This window comes from Capricornis sumatraensis, chromosome X, assembly GCF_032405125.1.
Source record: "Capricornis sumatraensis isolate serow.1 chromosome X, serow.2, whole genome shotgun sequence".
NCBI classification, from domain to species: Eukaryota; Metazoa; Chordata; class Mammalia; order Artiodactyla; family Bovidae; genus Capricornis; species Capricornis sumatraensis.
The window spans coordinates 67,908,067-67,934,934 of record NC_091092.1 but is presented as its reverse complement, the minus strand read 5'-3'; the positions used below and the strand labels follow the sequence as shown (position 1 = coordinate 67,934,934).

Genomic DNA, 26,868 nt, shown 5'->3' with positions numbered 1-26,868 from the left:
ATAATACAAAAACTGAGATCAAAAACACTCTGGAGGGAACCAACAGTAAAATAACTGAGGGAGAAGCTAGGATAAGTGAGGTGGAAGATAGAATGGTGGAAATAAATGAAGCAGAGAGGAAAAAAGAAAAAAAAAAGAATTAAAAGAAATGAGGACAACCTCAGAGACCTCTGGAACAATGTTAAATGCACCAACATTCGAATCATAGGAGTCCCAGAAGAAGAAGACAAAAAGAAAGGCCATGAGAAAATACTTGAGGAGGTAATAGTTGAAAACTTCCATAAAATGGGGAAGGAAATACCCACCTAAGTCCAAGAAACCCAGAGAGCCACAAACAGGAAAATCCAAGGCAAGACACATATTAATCAAATGAACAAAGATCAAATGCAAATAACAAATATTAAAAGCAGCAAGGGAAAAACAACAAATAACACACAAGGGGATTCCCATAAGGATAACAGCTAGTCTTTCAGTAGAAACTCTTCAAGCCAGAGGGGAATGGCAGGACATACTTAAAGTGTTGAAAGAGTAAAACCTACAAGCCAGATTACTGAACTCAGCAAGGATCTCATTCAAATATGAAGGAGAAATCAAAAGCTTTACAGACAAGCAAAACCTGGGAGAATTCAGCACTCCCAAACTAGCTCTTCAACAAATGCTAAAGGATCTTCTCTAGACAGGAAGCAAAGAAAGGGTATATAAACTCAAACCCCAAACAACAAAGTAAATGGCAATGTGATCATACTTATCAATAATTACCTAAAATGTAAATGGGTTGAATGCCCCAACCAAAAGACAAAGACTGGCTGAATGTATACAAAAACAAGACCCCTATATATGTTGTCTACAAGAGACCCACCTCAAAACAAGGGACACATACAGACTGAAAGTAAAGGACTGGAAGAATATATTTCATACAAATGGGGACCAAAAGGAAGCAGGAGTTGCAATACTCATATCAGATAAAATAGACTTTGAAATAAAGCCCATAAAAAGAGACAAAGAAAGACACTACATCACAGTCAAAGGATCAATTCACGAAGAAGATATAACTATTACAAATATATATGCTCCCAACATAGGAGCACCACAATATGTAAGGTAAATGCTAACAAATATGAAAGGAAAAATTAACAGTAACACAATAATAATGGGAGACTTTAATACCCTACTCACACCTATGGATAGATGAACTAAACAGAAAATTAACAAGGAAACACAAACTAAATGATACAATGGACCAGATAGACCTAATTGATATCTATAAGACATTTCACCACAAAACAACGAATTTCACCTTTTTCTCAAGTCTACGTGGAACATTCTCCAGGATAGATCACATCCTGGGACATAAATCTAGCCTTAGTAAATTAAAAAAAAATTTTGAAATCATTCCAAGCATCTTTTCTAATCACAAAGCAGTGAGATTAGACGTCAATCACAGGAAAAAAAAAAACTATTAAAAATACAAACATATGGAGGCTAAAAAACACACTTCTGAATAACCAACAAATCACAGAAGAAATGAAAAAAAGCAAATCAAAATATGCATAGAAATGAATGAAAATGAAAACAGAACAACCTTTGGGATTCAGTAAAAGCAGTGCTAAGGGGAAGGTTCATAGCAATACAAGCCTACCTCAAGAAACAGGAGAGAAATCAAATAAATAACCTAACTCGACACCTAAAACAACTAGAAAAAGAAGAATGAAGAACCCCAGGGTTAGTAGAACGAAAGAAATCATAAATATTAGAGCAGAAATAAATATAAAAGGAACAAAGGAGACCATAGCAAAAATCAACAAAGCTAAAAGCTGGTTCTTTGAGAAGATAAATAAAATAGACAAACCATTAGCCAGACTCATCAAGAAACAAAGGGAAAGGAATGTAATCAATAAAATTAGAAATGAAAATGGAGACATCACAAAGACAACATAGAAATACAAAGGATCATAAGAGACTGTTATCATCAACTATATGCCAATAAAATGGATAACTTTGAAGAAATGGAGAAATTCTCAGAAAGTATAACTTTCCAAAACTGAACCAGGAAGGAAAGAAAATCTTAAGAGTCCCATCACAAGCACAGAAATTGAAACTATAATCAGAAACCTTCCAACAAACAAAAGCCCAGGACCAGATTGTTTCACAGCAGAATTCTATCAAAAACTTAGCGAAGAGCTAAAAACTATCCTACTTAAACTTTTCCAGAAAATTGCAGAGGATGGTAACCTTCCAAACTCATTCTATGAGGTCACCATCACCCTAATACCAAAACCGGACAAAGATGCCACAGAAAAAGAAAACTACAGGCCAATATTACTGATGAACACAGATGCAAAAATCTTCACCAAAATTCTAGCAAACAGAATCCAATAACATATTAAGAAGATCATATGTCATGACCAAGTGGGCTTTTTCCCAGGGATGCAAGGATTACTAAATATAGCAACACAATCAATGTGATACACCACATTAACAAATTAAATTAGAAAAAAACTATATGATTATCTTATTAGATGCAGAGAAAGCCTGTGACAAAATTCAACATTCAACATTCATTTATGATAAAAATCTTCCAGAAAGAACATACCTCAACATAATAAAAGTCATATATGATAAACCCACAGCAAACATTATCCTCAATGGTGAAAAATTGAAAGCATTTCCTGTAAGTCAGGAACAAGACAAGGATACCCACTTGCTGGGAACCAGCATGAGGAATCCCGCCCATGGCAAAGGTCATGAGGAAGGAAGCCTGACAAAATGCAAAGGTGGGGATCAGGCTTCAGGGGTTCCCCCTGGAATTTCCTGAGCATCTAACCCCAAAATTAGAGTCTGCCTGCTTTACTATATTATGCTTTTCACCTACTCTTCTGACGTTAACAAGGGGCTGTTCCCCCACCACCTTTTTTTAGGGAAAAGTTAATTTAGAGCTTTCAGATAATAAGTCTCCTGGGCATAATAAGAGTGTTTCAATCCAAAAAACCCTCTGATGGCTCTCTAACTTGCCTTACCCGGACTTTTACAACTATGCATGTGATTGTTTAGAGCCCCCCGACTGTGAGAGGCACGGGAAGCCTAAAACATAAAGCCTTTCAAATAGTTAAAAGTTATTAGAGTAGCGCTGGTGTAAGATTTCACTGTTGAGCCAATGCTTGTTGCTAAGTTCCCATATCTCTTAACCACTGTGCACCTGGGAGCACATTCATTAACATAGTTAGAATGTAAGAAAAAACAAGTGTAGCCTTGAAACTGACCACATCAGACTTTTGAGGTAATTGGTTCTTTCTTTGCTGTAACTTACTGCACCTTTGCTTCATGAAAATGTAACTTTGATACTTTCTGAGGCTGACATAGATTATAAATATAAAGAAAAAACACTTCAAGAGAAAATAAGTTTTCTGGTTGAGTAGCCTTTATCAAAAGATGGTCTTAAAATGTTTCACAGGCCTCCCAAGGCCAGAAGATAATGTACACAACATCATTTGTGGGAAAGGTATAAAAGTCCTTTTAAAAAATAAAGTTATTGGGGCCTCACTCACTGAAGCACCTTGGTCTCCCCGTGTCTTCTTTATTTTCTGGCTGAATTCCCATCTTGGGAGTGGAGGATCACCATGTCCACTTACTTGCCCTGGCTTTTAAGACCCACACGAAAGGGAGCCCAAGGTGGGGCACCCTCCATTATTCAAACAGGCACTGGTGGCCTAACGTAGATGGTGCAAACCTCTTGTCTCGAGGTTTTATTAGTTCTCCACGTAAACCAAGTTATTCAGCATCTTTTCTCCACTAATTTTCCTACTACACTATTCTTTCCTAATCTAATCTTATATTTCTAATTAAATAAATCTCTCTTTGCCAACTCCGTCCACCCTTCGAATTCCCTGGATCCACCGGGGCTGGACCCCGGCACCCACTCACACCACTACTATTCAACATAGTTTTGGAAGTCTTAGCCACAGTGATCAGAGAAGAAAAAGAAATAAATGGAATTCAGATTGGAAACGAAATAAAACTGACTGTTTGCGGATGACATGATCCTCTACATAGAAAACCCTAAAGACTCCATCAGAAAATTACCAAAGCTAATCAATAAATATAGTAAAGTTTCAGGATATAAAATTAACACTCAAAACTCCATTGCATTCCTATACACTAACAATGAGAATACAGAAAGAGAAATTAAGGAAACAATTCCATTCACCATTGCAATTAAAAGAATAAAATAATTAGGAATAAATCTACTAAGGAAATAAAAAAAACTTGTGTATAGAAAACTATAAAACACTAATGAAAGAAATCAAAGCTAATACAAATAGATAGAGTAATATTCCATGTCCATGGATTGGAAGAATCAATATAGTGAAAATGACTATACCACCCAAAGCAATCTATAGATTCAATGCAATCCCTATCAAGCTACCAACGGTATTTTTCACAGAACTAGAACAAATAATTTCACAATTTGTATGGAAATACAAAAAACCTTGAATAGCCAAAGCAATCTTGAGAAAGAAGAATGAAACTGGAGAATCAACCTGCCAGACATCAGGCTGTACTGCAAAGCTACCATCATCAAGACAATATGGTACTAGCACAGACAGAAATATAGATCAATGGAACAAAATAGAAAGCCCAGAGATAAATCCACACACCTATGGTCACCTTATCTTTGACAAAGGAGGCAAGAATATACAATGGATAAAAGACAGTCTCTTCAACAAGTGGTGCTGGGAAAAGTGGTCAACCACTTGTAAAAAATGAAATTAGAACACTTTTAACACCATACACAAAGATAAATGGAAAATGCATTAAAGATCTAAGTATAAGACCAGATCTAAACTACAAAATTCCTAGAGGTAAACAGGAAAAACACCCTCTTATGTAAATCATAGCAGGATCCTCTATGAGCCACCTCCCAGAGTAACGGAAATAAAGCAAAAAATAAACAAATGGGACCTAATTAAACTTAAAATTTTTTGCACAATGAAAGAAACTATAAGCAAGGTGAAAAGACAGCTTTCAGAATGGGAGAAAATATTAGCAAATGAAGCAACTGACAAATAATTAATCTCAAAAATATACAAGCAGCTCCTGCAGCTCAATTCCAGAAAAATAAGAGACCCAATCAAAAAATTAGACCCAAAAGAACTACACAGTAGACCCAAAGAACTACACAGACATTTCTCCATAGAAGACATACAGATGGCTAACAAACACATGAAAAGATGCTCAATATCACTCATTATCAGATAAATGCAAACCAAAACCACAATAAGGTACCATCTCACCCCGGTCAGAATGGCTGATATCAAAAATCTACCAAAAATAAATGCTGGAGAGGGTGCAGAGAAAAGGAACGCTCTTACACTGTTGATGGAAATGCAAACTAGTACAGCCACTATGGAGAACACTGTGGAGATTCCTTAAAAAACTGGAAATAGAAGTGCAACCGTACCCAGCAATCCCACTGCTGGGCATACACACGGAGGAAACGAGAATTAAAAGAGACAGGTTGCAAAGTAATTAACCTCCAATTAAAATAAATTAAAAAAAAAGAAAGAAAGAGGCATGTGTACCCCCAGTGTTCATTGCAGCACTGTTTACAATAGCCAGGACATGTAAGCAACCTAGATGTTCATCGGCAGATGAATGGATAAGAAAGCTGTGGTACATATACACAATGGAATATTACTCTGCTATTAAAAATGATGCTTTTGAATCAGTTCTAATGAGGTGGATGAAACTGGAGCCTATTATACAGAGCGAAGTAAGTCAGAAAGAAAAACGGCAAAACAGCATACTAATGCATATATATGGAATTTAGAACGATGGTATTGATGACCCTATATGTAAGACAGCAAAAGAGACACAGATGTAAAGAAAAGACTTCTGGACTCTGTGGGAGAATGTGAGGGTGGGATGATTTGAGAAAATAGCATTGAAACTTGTATATTATCATATGTGAAATAGATCACCAGTCCAGGTTCGATGCATGAGACAAGGTGCTCAAGGCTGGTGCACTGGGATGACCCTGAGGGAAGGGATGGGGGACACATGTACACCCATGGCTGATTCATGTGAATGTATGGCAAATCCCACCACAATATTGTAAAGTAATTAGCCTCCAATTAAAATAAATAAAAATTATATAAATAAATAAAAATTTTAAAACAAAACAAAACCACAATGAGGTACCATCTCATGCTGGTGAGAATGGCTATCATCACAAAGTCTACAAACAATAGATGCTGTAGAGTAAGGAGAAAAGGGAACCCTTTTGCAATGTTGGTGGGAATGCAAACTAGTATAGCAACTATGGAGAACAGTGTGGAGATTCCTTTAAAAAAACTGGAAATAGAACTGGCTTATGACCCAGCAATCCTGCTGCTGGGCATATATACTGAGGAAACCAGAACTGGAAGAGACACATGTAACCTAATGTTCATTGTTGCATTGTTTACAATAGCTAGGACATGGAAGCAATCTAGATGTCTATTGGCAGATGAATGGATAAGAAAGCTGTGGTATATATACACAATGCAATATTATTCCACTATTAAAAAGAATGCATTTGAATCAGTTCTAATGAGGTGGATGAAGCTGGAGCCGATTATACAGAGTGAAGTAAGCCAGAAAGAGAAACAGCAATACAGTATATAAATGTGTATATATGGAATTTAGAAAGATGTATTGACGACCTTATATGCAAGACAGCAAAAAGACATAGATGTAAAACACAGACTTTTGGACTCTGTGGGAGATGGTGAAGGTGGGACAGTATGAGAAAATAGCATTGAAACACGTGTATTACCAAATGCAAAATAGATGACCAGTGCAAGTTTGATGCATGAAGCAGGGCACTCAAAGCTGGTGCTCTGGGACAACCCAGAGGGCTGGTGTGGGGTGAGAGGTGGGAGGAGGGTTCAGGATGGTGGGACACATGTACACCCATGAGTGATTCATGTAAATGCATGGCAAAAACCACCACAATATTGTAAAGTGATTAGGCTTCAATTAAAATAAATAAATTAATGTTTTTAAAATGGCAGCTAAACCTGAGCTGTTATAACATAGCTAATCATACCTGAGAAACTGAGCTCATTCACTTGTCTCACGAGCATTTCAGATTAGTTAGAACTCCTAGTAATACGGATTCCTGGCAAATATCTCAATCAGAAACTCGACTATGCCAACAGTGAATATTGATGGTTGTATAGTAGTAATTTCCAAATGCAAATATAAAACACTTGCATATTAAATGAACACTTGTGCAATAATGTTAAATATATTTCCAAAGAAAACTAATTTATTCTAGGAACTTGTTATTGGATATCTATGACTTAGGCAGTAGATCAGGTAATATATATATGAATAAGATATGTATCTGACTTCAAGAAACTTATGGTGAATATATTCAAGAAACCAACAAAGTGATTATGAACCCTAAAGAAAGGAGACTAGCATGTGTAAGCAAATAGAATAAAATGATGTTCTTTGAAGGAAGATCAAATTTCCAAACTGGTAAGAGTATTTTAAATCAACGTACTGAAATCAGCAATAAGAACTGCTATATGAGTTTCACTTATAGTTATTTCAGAATTAAAGTGACAAAATTCACTGATGAAGTGAACTGAAATATCTTGAGTAATGATTATAGAGAGACATATTTTCTATATAGGTGCTAATTTTTGAGAGTTAAATAAAAGTTTGCATTGAATGATGATGTGTTATAAAAGATATCTTAATAAGGGAGCAAAAACCCCCTTGTTCCTAAAGCAGTTACCAAAATTGAAAACACTGAATCTTTAAATGTCCTTTAGAATTCAATGAAAATGATAACTGACATTTCTGGACTGGATACTCTGGCTTGCTGATGTCTTCAGCTTCAAGTGAGCTGGTACCCCAGTGGGAAAAGGTCCTGGAAAGAATCCTCTGAGTTCTGGGACCAGTCCTATCTGACCTGTTTGAGAGTACTGAGTCGAGTACACTTAATAGCTGTGCAACCCAGTCCTCTAATCTGTAGTTTCCATAGCCTGTGCCAAGTGATGGTTTTCAAAGCCATTTAAACCCTGAACTGGACATTTATAAATGTTATATGACCATGAAGGAGAGATTAGAATGATCTCTTGTACTTCAAAACAAACAACCTTATAATTATATTTGTTAAAATATAGTTTAAATACAGGATTATATTGTTTTGTGACCATTTAGAAAATAAATTTCAAAAAATAATTCCCTTCTGTGTTTACAATGTTCAATATTTTAAAGTCTGACATGTCATGAACAGTTGAAAAACAGAATCTGTTGAATTACATAGCTTTCAATTATAGTAAAACTGAAAAGGTTAATGACAGCTGCTGTCTTTCTGATTAAATGTTATCTTTTGTTAACATTTTAAGATTACTCTTCTCTATGAAAAAAATGAATCTGTGGTCAAAATTTCAGAAAATCCCAAAGTTATCTAGTAAGATAGGACATGGATTAACAAAGGGACAACAATTAAACATCTATGAAAAACATATTGACATCTAGACTGATAGCTTACATCAAAAATTTTTAAAAAACAAAATTATGTATGGCATGCTGTCAAAGTAAGTCTTCCATTTTAGTAACAAGTGACATTAAGAAAAGGTCATCTGTATTCATATTCATTCAGTATTTGCCATGGGGATTGTTTTTAAACCTCTTCTAAAACAGGTATATTATTATATTTTTTTAAAAAATCTTCAGAAATGAAATTCAAGATAAAATTAGCAAGGAACACTAGAAAAAATATTTCCTTTATAATCATTTAAAAATGAACATGGGCTTTAAAAAAAGTATTGTCATAAATTTCACATTAACCACCACTATGCCTCATCTTGCAATGCAGCATCAGTACTAACTGCTGCTCAGCAAACTGTTCTTAAAACCATAACCACTAAACTGACCAGCATTAATTAAAATGCCCAGCACCATGACGGATATCCAGGTGCCTGAGAGAGTCAATGCAGAGCCCCAGGATGCTTAATTTATCAAATGGAAAATGGAAGTGAAAAAAACTGGTACATAGGTACTGTGAAAGTCTACCTCTTTTAATCAGTCAGTTCAGTTCAGTCTCTCAGTCATGTCTGAATCTTTACAACCCCATGGACTGCAGCATGCCAGGCTTCCTGTCCATCACCAACCTCTTTTAATACCTTCTCTTAAAAAATTAAGGATCTGAAATTACTTTTACCTTATAATCCAAGAAAGAATTCACTTGCTCTACTTCAGAATTACTTATCATATCACTTTCTTCATCATCAATAATTTCTATTTTCTGTAACACAAGTAGAGAAGTTTTCATAAATATATATATTATTATCCCCATTACACTCAATAATGTAGAGAGCATATCATTCAATGTTCACTTTTAACAATGGGGTTTTCTCGTCTAGGTTATCAAGAGTAAATTCTAACTGACTGGCTCTTCAGCTTTATGCCTAGTATGTGTCTGAGCCACCTCCTTCAGTAATAGAAAATTATTGTAATATAATTTAAAATAGAAAAAACAGTTTCATAATATCCTTGAAAAAAATAAGAAATCAAACTCTGCTTAAATAGTGCCCTTCAGGAACAGGGAATTTGTTTTCTGTGAAGGTAGTCTAAAAATTTAATTAGCAGGCAGAACTTTCTTCTTTACACTTTCATATTTCTCTTTGCAACTTGTAATGTAAAATATCAACATATGACATGCATTGCAAAGTCAAATATAGTCTTTTTTTTTAAAAATATCCACTTATTCACAGCACTCCATTAGTGAGATAATTGAAAGCAGACATTTATAATGTAATAGTGATGAGTATGGTCATTTGTTTCCTTCACGGGATAGTAAATGAGAAGAGAGAGAGCAAGAACAAGAGAAACACTAAACTGCCCTTCATCTCAGTTGCTCAGTCATGTCCAACTATTTGCAACCCTGTGGACTGCAGCATACCAGGCTTCCCTGTCCATCACCAACACCTGGAGCTTGCTCAAATTCATGTCCATCAAGTCAGTGATGCCATCCAAACATCTCCTCCTCTCTCGTACACTTCTCATCCTGCCTTCAATCTTTCCCAGCATCAAGGTCTTTCCCAATGAGTCAGTTCTTTTTATCAAGTGGCCAAAATTTTGGATAATCATCTTTAACATCAGCCCTTCCAAAGAATATTCAGGATGGACTGATTTCCTTTAGAACCGACTGGTAAAACCTCCTTGCAGTCTAAGGGACTCTCAAGAGTCTTCTCCAACACCACAGTTCAAAGGCATCAATTCTTTGGCATTCAGCTTTCCTTATAGTCCAACTATCAGATCCATACATGACTACTGGAAAAAACATAGCTTTGACTAGACAGACCTTTGTTGGTAAAGCAATACCTCTGATTTTTAATATACTGTCTAATTTGGTCATTGCTTTTCTTCCAAGAAGCAAGTGCTTTTTAATTTCACGGCTACAGTCACCATGTGCAGTGATTTTGGAGCCCCCCAGAAATAAAGTCTCTCACTTTTTCCATTGTTTCCCCATCTATTTTCCATGAAGTGATGGGACCAGAAGCCAAGACCTCAGTTTTTTGAGCTTTAAGACAACTTTTTCACTCTCCTCTTTCACTTTCATCAAGAAGTTCTTTAGTTCTTCTTCACTTTCTGCCATAAGAGTGGTGTTATCTGCCTATCTGAGGTTATTTATATTTCTCCCAGCAATCTTGATTCCACCTTGTGCTTCATCCAGCCCAGCATTTCATATGATGTACTCTGCATATAAGCTAAATAAGCAGGGTGACAATATACAGCCTTGACATACTCCTTTCCCAATTTGGAACCAGTCTGTTGTTCCATCTCCCTTTCTAACTTTTGCTTCTTTACCTGCATACAAATTCCTCAGAAGGTAGGTCAGGTTGCCTAGTATTCCCATTTCTTGAAGAATTTTCCACAGTTTATTGTGATCCACACAGTCAAAAGCTTTGGCATAGTCAATGAAGCAGATATTTTTCAGGAATTCTCTTGCTTTTTTGATGATCCAATGGATGTTGGCAATTTGATCTCTGGTTCCTCTGCCTTTTCGAAACCAGCTTGAGTTCTGAAAGTTCATGGTTCACATACTATTGAAGCCAGGCTTGGATAATTTTGAGTATTACTTTGCTAGCGTGTGAGATGAGTGCAACTGTGTGGTAGTTTGAACAATCTTTGGCATTGTCTTTCTTTAGGACTGGAATGAAAACTGACCTTTTCCAGCCCTGTGACAACTGCTAAGTATTCCAAATTTGCTGACATATTGAGTGCAGCACTTTCACAGCATCAGCTTTCAGGATTTGAAATAACTCAACTGGAATTCCATCATCTCCACTAGCTTTGTTCATAATGATGCTTAAGATCCACTTGACTTTGCACTCCAGGATGTCTGGCTCTTAGATGAGTGATCACACCATTGTGGTTCTCTGGGTCATGAACATTTTTTTTTTCCTATAGTTCTTCTGTGTATTCTCACCACCTCTTCTTAATATCTTCTACTTCTGTTGAAGAAGAAGTGAAGAAGTGAAGTTGTTCAGTCGTTGTTTGACTCTTTGCGACTCCATGGACTGTAGCCTACCATGTTCCCCATCCATGAGCATTTCCAGGCAAGAGTACTAGAGTGGGTTGCCATTCAGTTCAGTTCAGTCCCTCAGTCGTGTCCGACTCTTTGCGACCCCATGAATTGCAGCACACCAGGCCTCCCTGTCCATCACCAACTCCCAGAGTTCACTCAAACTCACATCCATTGAGTCAGTGATGCCATCCAGCCATTTCATCCTCTGTCGTGCCCTTCTCCTCCTGCCCCCAATCCCTCCCAGCATCAGAGTCTTTTCCAATGATTCAACTCTTCACAAGAGTTGGCCAATGTACTGGAGTTTCAGCTTGAGCATCATTCCTTCCAAAGAAATCCCAGGGCTAATCTCCTTCAGAATGGATTGGTTGGATCTCCTTGCAGTCCAAGGGACTCTCAAGAGTCTTCTCCAACACCACAGTTCAAAAGCATCAATTCTTCGACACTCAGCCTTCTTCACAGTCCAACTCTCACATCCATACATGACCACAGGAAAAACCATAGACTTGACTGGACAGACCTTAGTCAGCAAAATAATGTCTCTGCTTTTGAATATGCTATCTAGCTTGGTCATAACTTTTCTTCTAAGGAGTAAGCGTCTTTTAATTTCATGGCTGCAGTCACCATCTGCAGTGATTTTGGAGCCCCCCAAAATAAAGTCTGACACTGTTTCCACTGTTTCCCCATCTATTTCCCATCAAGTGATGGGACCGGATGCCATGATCTTCGTTTTCTGAATGTTGAGCTTTAAGTCAATTTTTTCACTCTCCTCTTGCCATTAGGTTCATGCAATTTTTGTCCTTTATTGTGCTCATCTTTGCATGAAATGTTCCCTTGGGTATGTGAAATTTTCTTGAAAAAATCTCTAGTCTTTCCCATTCTATTGTTGTCCTCTATTTCTTTGTTTTGATCACTGAGGAAGGCTTTCTTTTTTTTTTTTTTTAAATGAACAAACATATTATTTTTTTACCTTTTTTTTTTTTTTTTACTTTATTTTACTTTACAATGCTGTATTGATTTTGCCATACATCAACATGAATCTGCCACGGGTGTACATGAGTTCCCAGTCCTGAGCCCCCCTCCATTCTCCCTCCCGATACCATCTCTCTGGGTCATCCCAGTGCACCAGCCCCAAGCATCCTGTATCCTGTATCAAACCTAGACTGGCGATGCGTTTCTTACATGATATTATACATGTTTCAGTGACATTCTCCCAAATCATCCCACCTTTCCCGTCTTCACAGAGTCGAAAAGTCTGTTCTATACATCTGTGTCTCTATTGCTGTCTTGCATACATGGTTATTGTTACCATCTTTCTAAATTCCATATATATGTGTTAGTATGCTGTATTGGTGTTTTTATTTCTAGCTTACTTCACTCTGTATATGTTCCAGTTTCATCCACTTCATTAGAACTGACTCAAATGTATTCTTTTAATGGCTGAGTAATACTCCATTGTGCATATGTACCACAGCTTTCTTATCCATTCATCTGCTGATGGACATCTAGGTTGCTTCCATTTCCTGGCTATTATAAACAATGCCATGATGAACATTGGGGTACACATGTCTCTTTCAATTCTGGTTTCCTTGCTGTATACGCCCAGCAGGGGGATTGCTGGGTCATAAGGCAGTTCTATTTCCAGTTTTTCTAAGGAATCTCCATGCTGTACTCCATAGTGGCTGGACTAGTTTGCATTCCCACCAACAGTATAAGAGGGTTCCCATTTCTCCACACCCTCTCCAGCATTTATTGCTTGTAGACTTTTGGATAACAGCCATTCTGACTGGCATGAAATGGTACCTCATTGTGGTCTTGGTTTGCATTTCTCTGATAATGAGTGATGTTGATCATCTTTTCATGTGTTTGTTAGCCATCAGTATGTCTTCTTTAGAGAAATATCTGTTTAGTTCTTCAGCCCATTTTTTTGACTGGGTCTTTTATTTTTCTGGAATTGAGCTGTAGGAGCTGCTTATATATTTTTGAGATTAGTTGTTTGTCAGTTGCTTCATTTGCTATTATTTTCTCCATTCCAAAGGCTGACTTTTCACCTTGCTTATAGTTTCCTTTATTGTGCAGAAGCTTTTAATTTTAATTAGGTCCCATTTGTTTATTTTTGCTTTTATTTCCAATATTCTGGGAGGTGGGTCATAGAGGATCCTGCTGTGATTTATGTCAGAGAGTGTTTTGCCTATGTTCTCCTCTAGGAGTTTTATCGCTTCTGGTCTTACATTTAGATCTTTAATCCATTTTGAGTTTATTTTTGTGTATGCTGTTAGAAAGTGTTCTAGTTTCATTCTTTTAAAAGTGGTTGATTCCTCCAGTTCCATTCTTCTTTCTCAAGATTGCTTTGGCTATTCAAGGTTTTTTGTATTTCCATACAAATTGTGAAATTATTTGTTTTAGCTCTATGAAAAATACTGTTGGTAGCTTGATAGGGATTGCATTGAATCTATAGATTGCTTTGGGTAGTATACTTATGTTCACTATATTGATTCTTCCAATCCTTGAACATGGTATATTTCTCCATCTATTAGTGTCCTCTTTGATTTCTTTCACCAGTGTTTTATAGTTTTCTATATATATATGTCTTTAGGTTCTTTAAGTAGATATATTCCTACATATTTTATTCTTTTCATTGTAATGGTGAATGCAATTGTTTCCTTAATTTCTCTTTCTATTTATCATTGTCAGTGTGTAGGAATGCAGGGGATTTCTGTGTGTTGATTTTATATCCTGCAATTTTACTATATTCATTGATTAGCTCTAGTAATTTTCTGGTGGAGTCTTTACGGTTTTCTATGCAGAGGATCATGTCATCTGCAAACAGTGAGAGTTTTACTTCTTCTTTTCCAATTTGGATTCCTTTTCTTTCTTTTTCTGCTCTGATTGCTGTAGCCAAAACTTCCAAAACTATGTTGAATAGTAGCAGTGAAAGTGGGCACCCTTGTCTTGTTCCTGACTTCAGGGGAAATGCTTTCAATTTTTCACCATTGAGGATAATGTTTGCTGTGGGTTTGTCATATATAGCTTTTATTATGTTGAGGTATGTTCCTTCTATTCCTGTTTTCTGGAGAGTTTTTATCAAAAATGGATGTTGAATTTTGTCAAAGGCTTTCTCTGCATCTATTGAGATAATCGTATGGCTTTTATTTTTAAATTTGTTAAAGTTTTGTATTACATTGATTGATTTGTAGATATTGAAGAATCCTTGCATCCTTGGGATAAAGCCCACTTGGTCATGGTGTATGATCTTTTTAATGTGTTGTTGGATTCTGTTTGCTAGAATTTTGTTAAGGATTTTTGCATCTATTTTCATCAGTGATATTGGCCTGTAGTTTTCTTTTTTTGTGGCATCTTTGTCAGGTTTTGGTATTAGGGCGATGGTGGCCTCATAGAATACGTTTGGAAGTTTACCTTCCTCTGCAATTTTCTGGAAGAGTTTGAGTAGGATAGATGTTAGCTCTTCTCGAAATTTTTGGTAAAATTCAGCTGTGAAGCCGTCTGGACCTGGGCTTTTGTTTGCTGGAAGATTTCTGATTACAGTTTCAATTTCCATGCTTGTGATAGGTCTGTTAAGATTTTCTATTTCTTCCTGGTTCACTTTTGGAAAGTTGTATTTTTCTAAGAATTTGTCCATTTCTTCTGTGTTGTCCATTTTGTTGGCATATAGTTGGTGATAATAGTCTCTTATGATCCTTTGTATTTCTGTGTTGTCTGTTGTGATCTCTCCATTTTCATTTCTAATTTTATTGATTTTATTTTCTCCCTTTGTTTCTTGATGAGTCTGGCTAACGGTTTGGCAATTTTATTTATCTCTTCAAAGAAACAGCTTTTGGCTTTGTTGATTTTTGCTATGATCTCTTTTGTTTCTTTTGCATTTATTTCTGCCTTAATTTTTAAGATTTCTTTCCTTCTACTAAACCTGAAGTTTTCCATTTCTTCCTTTTCTAGTTGCTTTAGGTGTAGTGTTAGGTTATTTATTTGATGTTTTTCTTGTTTCTTAAGATATGCCTGTATTGCTATGAACTTTCCCTTTAGCACTGCTTTTATAGTGTCCCACAGGTTTGGGGTTGTTGTGTTTTCATTTTCATTCGTTTCTATGCATAATTTGATTTCTTTTTTGATTTCATCTGTGATTTGTTGGTTTTTTAGCAGCGTGTTGTTCAGCCTCCATATGTTGGATTTTTTAATAGTTTTTCTCCTATAATTGAGTTCTAATCTCACTGCATTATGGTCAAAAAAGATGCTTGGAATGACTTCAATTTTTTTTGAATTTATCACGGCTAGATTTGTGGCCCAGGATGTGATCTATCCTGAAGAAGTTTCCGTTAGCACTTGAGAAAAAGGTGAAATTCATTGTTTTGGGGTCAAATGTCCTATAGATATCAATTAGGTCTAACTGGTCTACTGTATCATTTAAAGTTTGTGTTTATTTGTTAATTTTCTGTTTAGTTGATCTATCCATAGGTGTGAGTGGGGTATTAAAGTCTCCCACTATTACTGTGTTATTGTTAATTTCCCCTTTCATACTTATTAGCATTTGTCTTACATATTGTGGTGTTCCTATGTTGGGTGCATATATATTCATAATTGTTTTATCTTCTTCTTGGATTGATCCTTTGATCATTATGTAGTGTCCTTCTTTGTCTCTTTTCACAGCCTTAGTTTTAAAGTCTATTTTATCTGATATGAGTATTGCCACTCCTGCTTTCTTTTGGTCTCTATTTGCGTGGAATAACTTTTTCCAGCCCTTCACTTTCAGTCGGTTTGTGTCCATTGTTTTGAGGTGGGTCTCTTGTAGGTAGCATATGTACGTTTCTTGTTTTTGTATCCATTCAGCCAGTCTCTGTCTTCTGGTTGGGCATTCAACCCATTTACATTTAAGGTAATTATTGATAAGTATGATCCCATTGCCATTTACTTTATTGTTTTGGGTTTGGGTTTATATGCCCTTTTTGTGTTTCCTGTCTAGAGAAGATCCTTTAGCATTTGTTGGAGAGCTGGTTTGGTTGTCCTGAATTCTCTCAGCTTTTGCTTGTCTGTAAAGCTTTTGATTTCTCCCTCATATTTGAATGAGATCCTTCCTGGGTACAGTAATCTCGACTGTAAGTTATTTTCTTTCATCACTTTAAGTATGTCTTGCCATTCCCCGCTGGCTTGAAGAGTTTCTATTGAAAGACTAGCTGTTACCCTTATGGGAATCCACTTGTGTGTTATTTGTTGTTTTTCCCTTGCTGCTTTTAATATTTGTTCTTTGTGTTTGATCTTTGTTAATTTGATTAATATGTGTCTTGGGGTGTTTCACCTTGGGTTTATCCTATTTGGAACTCTCTGGGTTTCTTGGACTTGAGTGATTATTTCCTTCCCCATTTTAGGGAATTTTTCAACTATTATCTCTTCAAGTATTTTCTCATGGTCTTTCTTTTTATCTTCTTCTTCTGGGACTCCTATAATTCGAATGTTGGAGCCTTTCATATTGTCCTGGATGTCTCTGAGATTGTCTTCATTTCGTTTAATTCATTTTTCTTTTTTCCTCTCTGATTCATTTATTATTTCTACCATTCTATCTTCTATTTCACTAATCCTATCTTCTGCCTGTTATTCTACTATTTGTTGCCTCCAGAGTGTTTCTGATCTCATTTATTGCATTATTCATTATATATTGACTCTTTTTTATTTCTTCTAGGTCCTTGTTAATCCTTTCTTGCATCTTCTCAATCCTTGTCTCCAGGCTATTTGTCTGTGATTCCATTTTGATTTCAAGATTTTGGATCATTTTCACTATCATTATTCGGAATTCTTTCTCAGGTAGATTCCCTATCTCTTCCTCTTTTGTTTGGTTTGGTGGGCATTTCTCCTGTTCCTTTACCTGCTGGATATTCCTCTGTCTCTTCATCTTGGTTATATTGCTGCATTTGGGGTGGCCTTTCTATATTTGGCAGTTTGTGGAGTTCTCTTTATTGTGCAGTTTCCTCACTGTGGTTGGGGTTGTACGGGTGGCTTGGCAAGGTTTCTTTGTTAAGGAAGCTTGTGTCGGTGTTCTGGTGGGTGGAGCTGGATTTCTTCTCTCTGGAGTGCAATGAAGTGTTGAGTAATTAGTTATGAGATGTCAGTGCTTTCGGAGTAACTTTGGGCAGCCTGTATCTTGAAGCTCAGGGCTGTGTTCCTGAGTTGCTGAAGAATTTGCATGGTATATCTTGCTCTGGAACTTGTTGGCCCTTGAGTGGTGCTTGGTTTCAGTGTAGGTATGGAGGCATTTGATGAGCTCCTATCAATTAATGTTCCCTGGAGTCAGGAGTTCTCTGATGTTCTCAGGATTTGGACTTAAGCCTCCTGCTTCTGGTTTTCAGTTTTATTTTTACAGTAGTCTCAAGACTTCTCTTTCTATACTGCACTGTTGATAAAACATCTAGGTTAAAGATGAAAAGTTTCTCCAGATTGAGGGACATCCAGAGAGGTTCACAGAGTTACATGGAGAAGAGAAGAGAAGAGGGAGGGGGGAGTTAGAGGTGACCCAAATGAGATGAGGTGGAATCAAAAGAGGAGAGAGCAAGCTAGCCAGTAATCACTTCCTAATGTGTGCTCCAGAGTCTGGATCGCTCAGAGATGTTCACAGAGTTATACAGAGAAGAGGAGAGGATGAAGGAGACAGAGGTGGTTAGGAGGATAAAAGTGGGGAATGAAAAGGAGAGAGACCGATTCAGCCAGTAATCTGTTCCCTAAGTGTTCTCCACCATCTGGAACACACAGAGATTCACAGGGTTGGGTAGAGAAGAGAAGGGAGATGGAGGAGACAGAGACAACCTGGTGGAGAAAAAGGAGAGTCCAAAGGAGGAGAGAGCAGTCAAGCCAGTAATCTCACTCTCAAGTAAAAATGGGCACTGAAAATTAGGTTTTTGAAAGTACAAAATTGATAACAAATACCAAAAAGCAAAGATTAAAAATCTAGAGTAGAGGTTGGATTTTCAAAAATACAATATTAAAGAAAAGGAGAAGAAAGAAATAAACAAAGTCTCAAGAATTATTAAAACTATATATATATATATATATATATATATATATATATATATATATATGAAGTTTGCTTTACAAATAGGGTCTTTTTTTGAAAAATAATACTAGGTTATAAAAATGAAAATTAAAGGAAAAATAGAGGACTTAAAAATTAAAAAAATGTTAAAAAAAGAAGAGGAAGAAAAGAAAAAAAACCCAAAAAAAGAAAGAATGATCGTGAAAATAGTAAAGATATATCTAGGACTTTCTCTGGTGTTGTTGTGGGCAGTGTGGGGTCAGTTCATTTTCAGATAGTTCCTTGGTCTGGCTTATATTTCTCAAGATCTATAGGCCCCTTCCTATGTAGTTGGTACTAAAGACAAGGTTTTAATCTATTGCACCTGTCACTTCCAAGGCGGTTCCCTCTGTTTTAGCTTCTTCTGTTTGCTGGTCTCTTCAGTGTCTGATTTCTGCCCTAACACAAGGGGGGCAGTGGTAGACACGTTTTTTTAGGCTCACTTGTTCAGTCACGCTCCGGGAGGGAGGGATGCTGCAAACAAATAACACTGGTGTGTGCTTGCAGTGTCTCAGCCATGCTGGGCCTGCCCCCGCTCAGGCACACACAGCTCAGACTCTAGGTTGCTCTGCCGGGAACCGTCTGAGGCCGGCCCTGGGCTGCATGCACCTCCCAGGTCTAATCCACTCAGGCTCAGGCTCTCAGTAGTCCTCAGAGGCGCAGACTCTGTTGGGCCTGCGTTTTGTGACCTTCCCAGGTCAGAGTAGCTCAGGTGTTCGGCAAGCGCCTTTGCTGCGACTTATCACCTCTCCCGTCCCTGCTCTCAGTTTTCTGGTTGTACAACTGGCACACCTTCTCAGGCAGATGATGACTGTCCAGAACCCCAAGAAGTCTTAGTTAGCAAAGAAGCATGTTGGCAGGTAGTTAATGTCTCTCTGGTGTTGCTATTGCCCCCTTTTGGCCCTTCCAGCTCTGGCTGCCTGTCACTGGAGGGGAAGGTTCTGCAGCCAGCTAATTCTGTTCCATCCTTTGTTCTGTGCATGGTCCTGGTGGTGTCTTATGCTAGCGCTTTTCACGTGGTAGCTGTCCCACAGTCTGGTTTGCTAGCCCAAGTTAGTTCGCTCTGGTTACACTCAGGGCATTCGGGCCCGATCCTTAATAAGCAATGCAGACTGTGCCTCCCTGCCCAGCCCCCGCTTGCTAGTGGCAGATGCAGGCATCTGTGCTGCTTCTCCGCTGGGGGAGTTACCGTTGGGCTAGTAATCTGTGGGTTTAATTATTTATTCATTTTTCCTCCCTGTTATGTTGCCTTCTGTGCTTCCAAGGCTCACCACAGACTAGGCAGTGAGAGTGTTTCCTGGTATTTGCAAACTTCTCTTTTTTTGAGACTCCCTTCCTGGGATGGAGCTCCCTCCCTCCCTCTTTTGTCTCTTTTTCTGTCTTTTATATTTTTTCCTATCCGTTTTCGAAGACAATGAGCTGCTTTTCTGGGTGCCTGATGTCCTCTGCCAGTATTCAGAAGTTGTTTTGTGGAATTTACTCAGCACTGAAATGTTCTTTTGATGAATTTGTGGGGGAGAAAGTGGTCTCCCCGTCTTATTCCTCCACCATCTTAGGACCACCAGGAAGGCTTTCTTATCTCTCCTTGTTATTCTTCAGAACTCTGCATTCACATGGATATATCGTTCTTTTCCTCCTTTGCCTTTAGTGTCTCTTGTTTTCTCAGCTATTTGTAAATCTTCCTAGACAACCGTTTTGCCAGTTTTACATTTCTTTTTCTTGGGGATTATCTTGATCCCTGCCTCTTGTACATTGTCATGAACCTCTGTCCATAGTGGACATTGAACTATGGATGGAGGTTTGTGACATTGTATAGGAGGCAGTGATCAAGTCCATCCCCAAGGGGAAAAAAAAAAAAAACAAAAAACTGCTCTTATCTTCAGAATTGATGTACAGCATAGTTTGTATAGTATCTTGCACACAGTAGGTACTAATTAAATATTTATCAAAAGAATTAACATAACAGCTTAACATCAATGGAAAGAAAGGCTGATAAGCTCCAACCATAGAATCTCTAATCATAGAATTCTTTTTCAAGAAAATCAACACCAAAACCCAAAGACAAAATCTGCTTCAAATTTTTCTGTTGCATATGAATAATGCAGTTAAAAAAAAAAAAAAACTTTAAACATTTAAACCTTGACAACCCAAAAGAAAATTTTAAAAGAGAAAAGCTAAGCTAGACTTAGTCACTAGGCAGTCTTTTAAGAACCATCACATTAATAGCAACATGTCACAGGCAGAATTTGAAATCAAATTTCCTAGCCAGAAATTGATATGGTGATTAAAAATCACAAACGAATGTGGAATATTTGATATATTGCCTTTGGGGATATGATACCATAACAGAGTTTGTTACCAGCAGGCTTCTGAGTCAGAAAGGAAAGCTACAAAGGAATTGCTTTGTACTACTGCCTGGAGATGAATCTAATGTTTTGTTTTCTATTATAATAACTGTAAACTTGGGGCTTACTCATGTTGGCTCTCACCATAACATAACAATGATTTGATATGTTTTTTTAATGTTATTGTTTAGGTTTTTCTATTTGGATAGGTTCTGGGCAAAAAGAGCTAAGTAATCAAGGGAGAAGGCTTGAGGGGGCCACTGTATAGATTTGTGCATATAAATAGGTCTTGTATGTCTTTGTGATTTGACATCCATGAATAATTGGGGACACTCAAAGTTATAGGCAGAGGAAATCAACCTTTGAAAATTTGAAGTTTTGTCTCTGAAAATCAATCTTTTTAAAAATAAATTAGGTGTGTTAGTGACTGTGAGTCATCCCATGCCTGGAATTCATTCATTGTTTTCAAATGTCTGCCACAAGGGAGATTCAATGCTGAGAAATTCAGACAGAAAATGAGCATGTCTTTAGGGGAACAAAGTTTCCAATTTGTAAATAACTGCATATAATTTGTAATAGTATTCTCAAATTTAGAGCAAAGGAGATTATTAGATAGTGGAATTAAGAATACTGGCACAATTAATAACTGTAGAAAACAATTATTACTAGCTATCTAATGAAAACACAGCTTTGCCTCAAAATAAAATCTTATTTTCCTATATGTCCATTCAATTTATGTAGGTCAACCATCAACTTAAATCAGGACTGAAATCAGTAAAATACTATCCTAAACTACACTCTGTATGTGGAAAACACAGTTATAAATAGTTTGTATATAACAAAAAAGAACAAAACTGTATTTTATGTGCTCAAGTTTTATTAAAGTGATGTGACAGAAGCCAGGGTAAATCTTGAAGTTACAGCTATTTTGTAACACAAAAATCCATTATATGGACCGGTTGTAAACATTACAATGAAGCAAAAAACACTGATTTGAAAACAAAAACAACAGTACAATGACATTTTCCTTTATGTCTGACTTTGGGTTAATACCATCTTGATTTCTGAATTACTTTGTTGAGTCAGAATATAAACAGATACTGCTAAAACAACTGCTTCGAGAGCATCTCTATATACCAATAATGTTTACGTTTTTATAAAACCTAGTGTAATCCACACGTAGGCTATGTCTGCTTGCTACTCAGTTTTTTAATACCACCTTTCCTCTATTACTACAATTTTTAAGATGACTAGCTGAGTCCAATTTAACTAAAAATAAGAAAAGTTTCCATACAGTGGAGACAGGTATGGTCTGAACAGAGAACACAAGAATCAGGAATCCATGGATACAAGTTCCAGAACTAAGAATGACTTCTTTCATGGTCTCATGCTAAACTTTTAAAATTCTGTCATCTGTCAAATGAGAAGAAATTGGCTATTTGCTGAATATGTTGAAGCAAAATAACTTGTTATGTTTAAAATGTCACATATATAGTAGGCATTAGGTTTTCATATTTGCAAAGCTCTTACATTAAAAAAGATACAAATGATATCACTTTAAATTTCATTTATTAAACCCTATAAGATACATTATTGCATTGGTAACAGATTTGTTTTGATTTGTGAAGCAAGACTTTTTTCTGACAATGCTGATATTGTCACCAATGGGAAATAAATCCTTGCAATCCATCATGTGATGAGGAAAATATCCGAAAGTGTACGTACCACATTATCTGCAGATACTGCATGGTGGTTCTCTTCCTTATGAGCCCTTGCCTCATTTGGAACAACTTCATTTGACTCCTCTATAGAAACAAAGAAGGTCATGATTTCATTTTTCATTCCTTAAGTCTTTATTGCAAACTCTTTTTTCAAAATAACTTTAATAATTTCTCTATTGTAAAAAGACACAAATGGCAATTCTACTTCTAACAGTGTATTCTAAGAAAATATGTGTGGATGGGTTCAAATTTAAGGATGTCATCACTGTGATGTTTATAATTGAAAAATCTGAAGTGTTTATATGGTTAACAATAGAGGCTTGGATAAATCATGTGGGGCTTATCCTTACAGTAAATGCTATAAAAGAACTAAAAAATGAAGTAGAAGAAGAGTTGATAATAAAGAAAATATTCATACCTATTGGAAAGAGAAAAACTGAAGGTGACAAAATCTACTATGTAGGTACACTGTGATCTTAATTTTGTTTAAGAGGAAAAGCATATATTTTCATGGAAAAAAAAAAAAAGACTGACACTATTTACACCAAGGCATTGCCATTATTATTTCTGAATGGAATTACAGACAACTTTTATTACTCTTCATTTTGTCTAATTTACTTGCTTTGATAATTCTTATTTTCTTTCATTTGTTTATTTATATTTAAATACTTTTTACAATAAACATGTAGTGCTTATTTTAATAAGAAAAAAGTGATAAAAATAATGTTTAAATACATGGTATAAAACTATAAATATAGCACATTTTCAAGTTTGTAAAAAGGAATGTGTATACGAGTGTACACAGACACACATAAATGATCCTGTATATATGCAAAGAGAAAGCACTGACATAAGTATTTTCTCACCCCCATTTCAAGAATGGATATGACTGAGGGGTATGATTTTTTTCTAATTTTTTCATTGTATGTTCCAAAATTTTCTATAATGAACGTGTATTCCTTTTATGATCAAAATTTAGTACCCCCATACTGTAGGGGGACTGGCCAAGATGAGCTAACCTCCTTTCATAGACACACCCAAATGGCAACTATTTACAGAGCAACTACCCTTGAGAACAATATGAAGACAAGTAGAAAAGATCGACTGCTGGAAATATAATGAAGGGATCACAAGGAAAGGGGTCAGATGGGTGAAGACACAGTACAGTGAAGACCTACACCCTTGGGGAAAATGACCCACAAACAGGAGGACAACTATAATTGCAGAGATTCTCTCCCAAGGAGAGAGGGATCTGAGCCCCACATCATGCACTCCAGTCTAGGAGTCTTGCACTGGGAAGATGAGCCCTCAGAATGTTTGACTTTGAAGGGCAGCAGGGCTTACATTCAAGAGAGTCAGAGGGCTGTAGGGAAAATACTCCATTCATAAAGGGCACACAAAATCTCACCCTCCAAGGTCCAGGGCAGAAGCAGTAATTTGAAAGGAGCTTGGGCTCTGATCTTGAAAATCCTCCTGGAGGCAGGAGGCAAATGAAATTTACCTTGGAAACATAGAAGCTAGCAGTAGCCATTTAGGGGAGTTCATTCCACCATAAGTATACTGGTGCTGGTAAGCACTATTTTGTAATCCTCCCTCTAGCCTATTCTTGTCAGGACCCACCCCACCCCAGTTCTGAGATGCCCCAGGCCAAATAGCTAGCCAAGTGGGGACACAGTCTCACCAACCAGCAGACTGATTGCTTTAGGAGCTCCTAAACTCCTAGTTGCTCCAGGACCTGGCCACATCTACCAGAATGCCCAGGACCTGGCCCAGGTCAACAGTGCACTTGCACTAACCTAGGACTCCCAGGGCCCTGAAGCCAGAGACTGTGGGACCCAACTCTGTTCACCAGTGAATGGCACTTTTACCACTTTTATTCAACATAGTATTGGAAGTCCTAACCAAAGCAATCAGATAACAAAATGAAATAAAAATACCCAAATATGAAAGGAACAAGGAAAATTGCTACCATTTAAAGATGTTATGACACTGTACATAGAAAATACTAAAATGAAAGTGAAGTTACTCAGTCATGTCTGACTCTTTGCGACCCCATGGACTGTAGCCTACCAGGCTCCTCCGTCCATGGGATTTTCCAGGCAAGAGTACTGGAGTGGGCTGTCCTTTCCTTTTCCAGAGGAGCTTCCCAACCCAGGGATTGAATCTGGGTGTCCTGCGTTGCAGACAGATGCTTTACCATCTGAGCCACCTAAAGACACCATCAAAAAGTACTAGAACTCATCAATGAATTTGGTAAAGTTGCAGGAGAGAAAATTAATATGCAGAGATCTGTTGTGTTTCTATACACTAATAGTGGATTAGCAGAAAGAGAACTTATGAAAACAATCCCATTCACAATCACATCAAGAAGCATAAATTACCAGGGGATATATCTAACTAAGGAGGTAAAAGATCTATGCTCTAAAATTATAAGATACTGAAGAAAGAAATTGAAGATGACAAAACAGATGGAAAGAAATTGTGTTCATGGTTGGAAGAATTAGTATTGTTAAAAGAACTATACTCTGCAAGGTAATCTAGAGATTCAACATGTTCCCTAACAAAATACCAATGGCATTTTTTAAAGAACTAGAAATATGTCTAAAATTAGTGTGGAAACACAAACAACCCTGAATAGGTGAAACAATTTTAATAGAACAAAAAAAGAGATAACATGCTCCCCAATTTCATACTATTCTACAAAGCTACAGTATTCAACAGTAAGTTTCTATCACAAACACAGATGCATAGATCAACAGAAGCAAATACAGAACCAGAAATGAACCCACACTTATATGAGCAATTAATTTATGACAAGGGAGGCAAGCATATACAGTGGAGAAAGTATAGCTTCTCCAATAAATACTATTGAAAAAACTGGACAGCTACTTTGAAAAGAATCAAAATAGACTATTTTCTCACAGCATATACAAAAACTCAAAACAAATTAAAGATGTACCTGTAATATCTGAAATCATAAAACTTCTACTAGAAAACATAGGTAATTTGCTCTTTGACATCAGTTTCAGTGATATTTTTTGGATATATATCCTCAATCAAGGGAAACAAAAGTAAAAATAAACTAATGAGACTACATCAAAATAAAAGTTTTCACACAGTGAAGGAAACTCAATAAAATGAAAAGGTCACCTACTGAAATGGGACAAATTATTTGCAATGGATGTATCTGATAAGGGTTAAGACCCAAAATATACAAAGATCTCATAGAACTCGATATAAAAAATACAAACAACCGAATGAAAAACTGACATTTTTCAGTGAGTAAACATTTTTCCAAAGAAAACATATGGATGACCAACAGGAAAAGACGGTCAATATCACTAATCATCAGGGAAATGCAAATCACAACAACAGTGAGATATCACTTCACATCTGTCAGAATGTCTGTTATCAAAAAAACAAGAAATAACAACTGTTGGCCAGGATGTGGAGAAGAGGGCACCCTCCTGCACTGTTGGTGGGAATGTACATTTGGTGCTGGCAGAAACTAAGGATAACAGCATGAAGACTCCTCAAAAATTAAAAAATAAAACTACCATGTAATCTTGTTGCTGTTGTTCAGTTGCTCAGTCATGTCCAACTTCTTTGGACTGCAGCATGCCAGGCCTTCCTGTCCTTCACCATCTCACAAAGCTTGCTCAAACTCATGTCCATTGAGTCAGTGATGCCATCCAACCATCTCATCCTCTATCATTCCCTTCTCTTCCTGCCTTCAAACTTTCCCTGCATCAGGGTCTTTTCTAGTGAGTCAGCTCTTTGCATCAGGTGGCCAAAATTTTGGAACTTCAGCATCAGTCCTTCCAATAGATATTCAGGGTTGATTTCCTTTAGGAGTGACTGGTTTTATGTCTGTGCAGTCCAAAGGACTCTCAAGAGTCTTCTCCAGCACCACAATTCAAAAGCATCAATTCTTCAGTACCCAGCCTTCTTCATGGTCCAACTCTCACATCTGTACATGACTACTGGAAAAACCATAACTTTGACTATAGGAACCTTTGTCAACAAAGTGATGTAACATGGCTGTGTGTTATAAATGAAAATTGTTAGGAGAGTAAATCCTAAGAGCTCTCATTGCAAGGAAAATTTGTTTTCTATTTCTTTAGCACTTTTTTCTATTCGAGG

The 26,868-nt window shown here is 36.9% G+C and overlaps 1 protein-coding gene across 1 annotated transcript in view; it reads right to left on the bottom strand.

Moving 5' to 3' along the window:
* Positions 1 to 26,868, bottom strand: part of HDX (highly divergent homeobox) — a 214,712-nt gene that overhangs the window by 10,599 nt on the left and 177,245 nt on the right. The window contains exons 6-7 of the mRNA XM_068962922.1: positions 22,730 to 22,809; positions 9,221 to 9,304 (exon numbers count right to left, since the gene is read on the bottom strand). Coding sequence (XP_068819023.1) covers positions 9,221 to 9,304; positions 22,730 to 22,809 — 164 coding nt within the window. The remainder of the gene's footprint in view (positions 1 to 9,220; positions 9,305 to 22,729; positions 22,810 to 26,868) is intronic.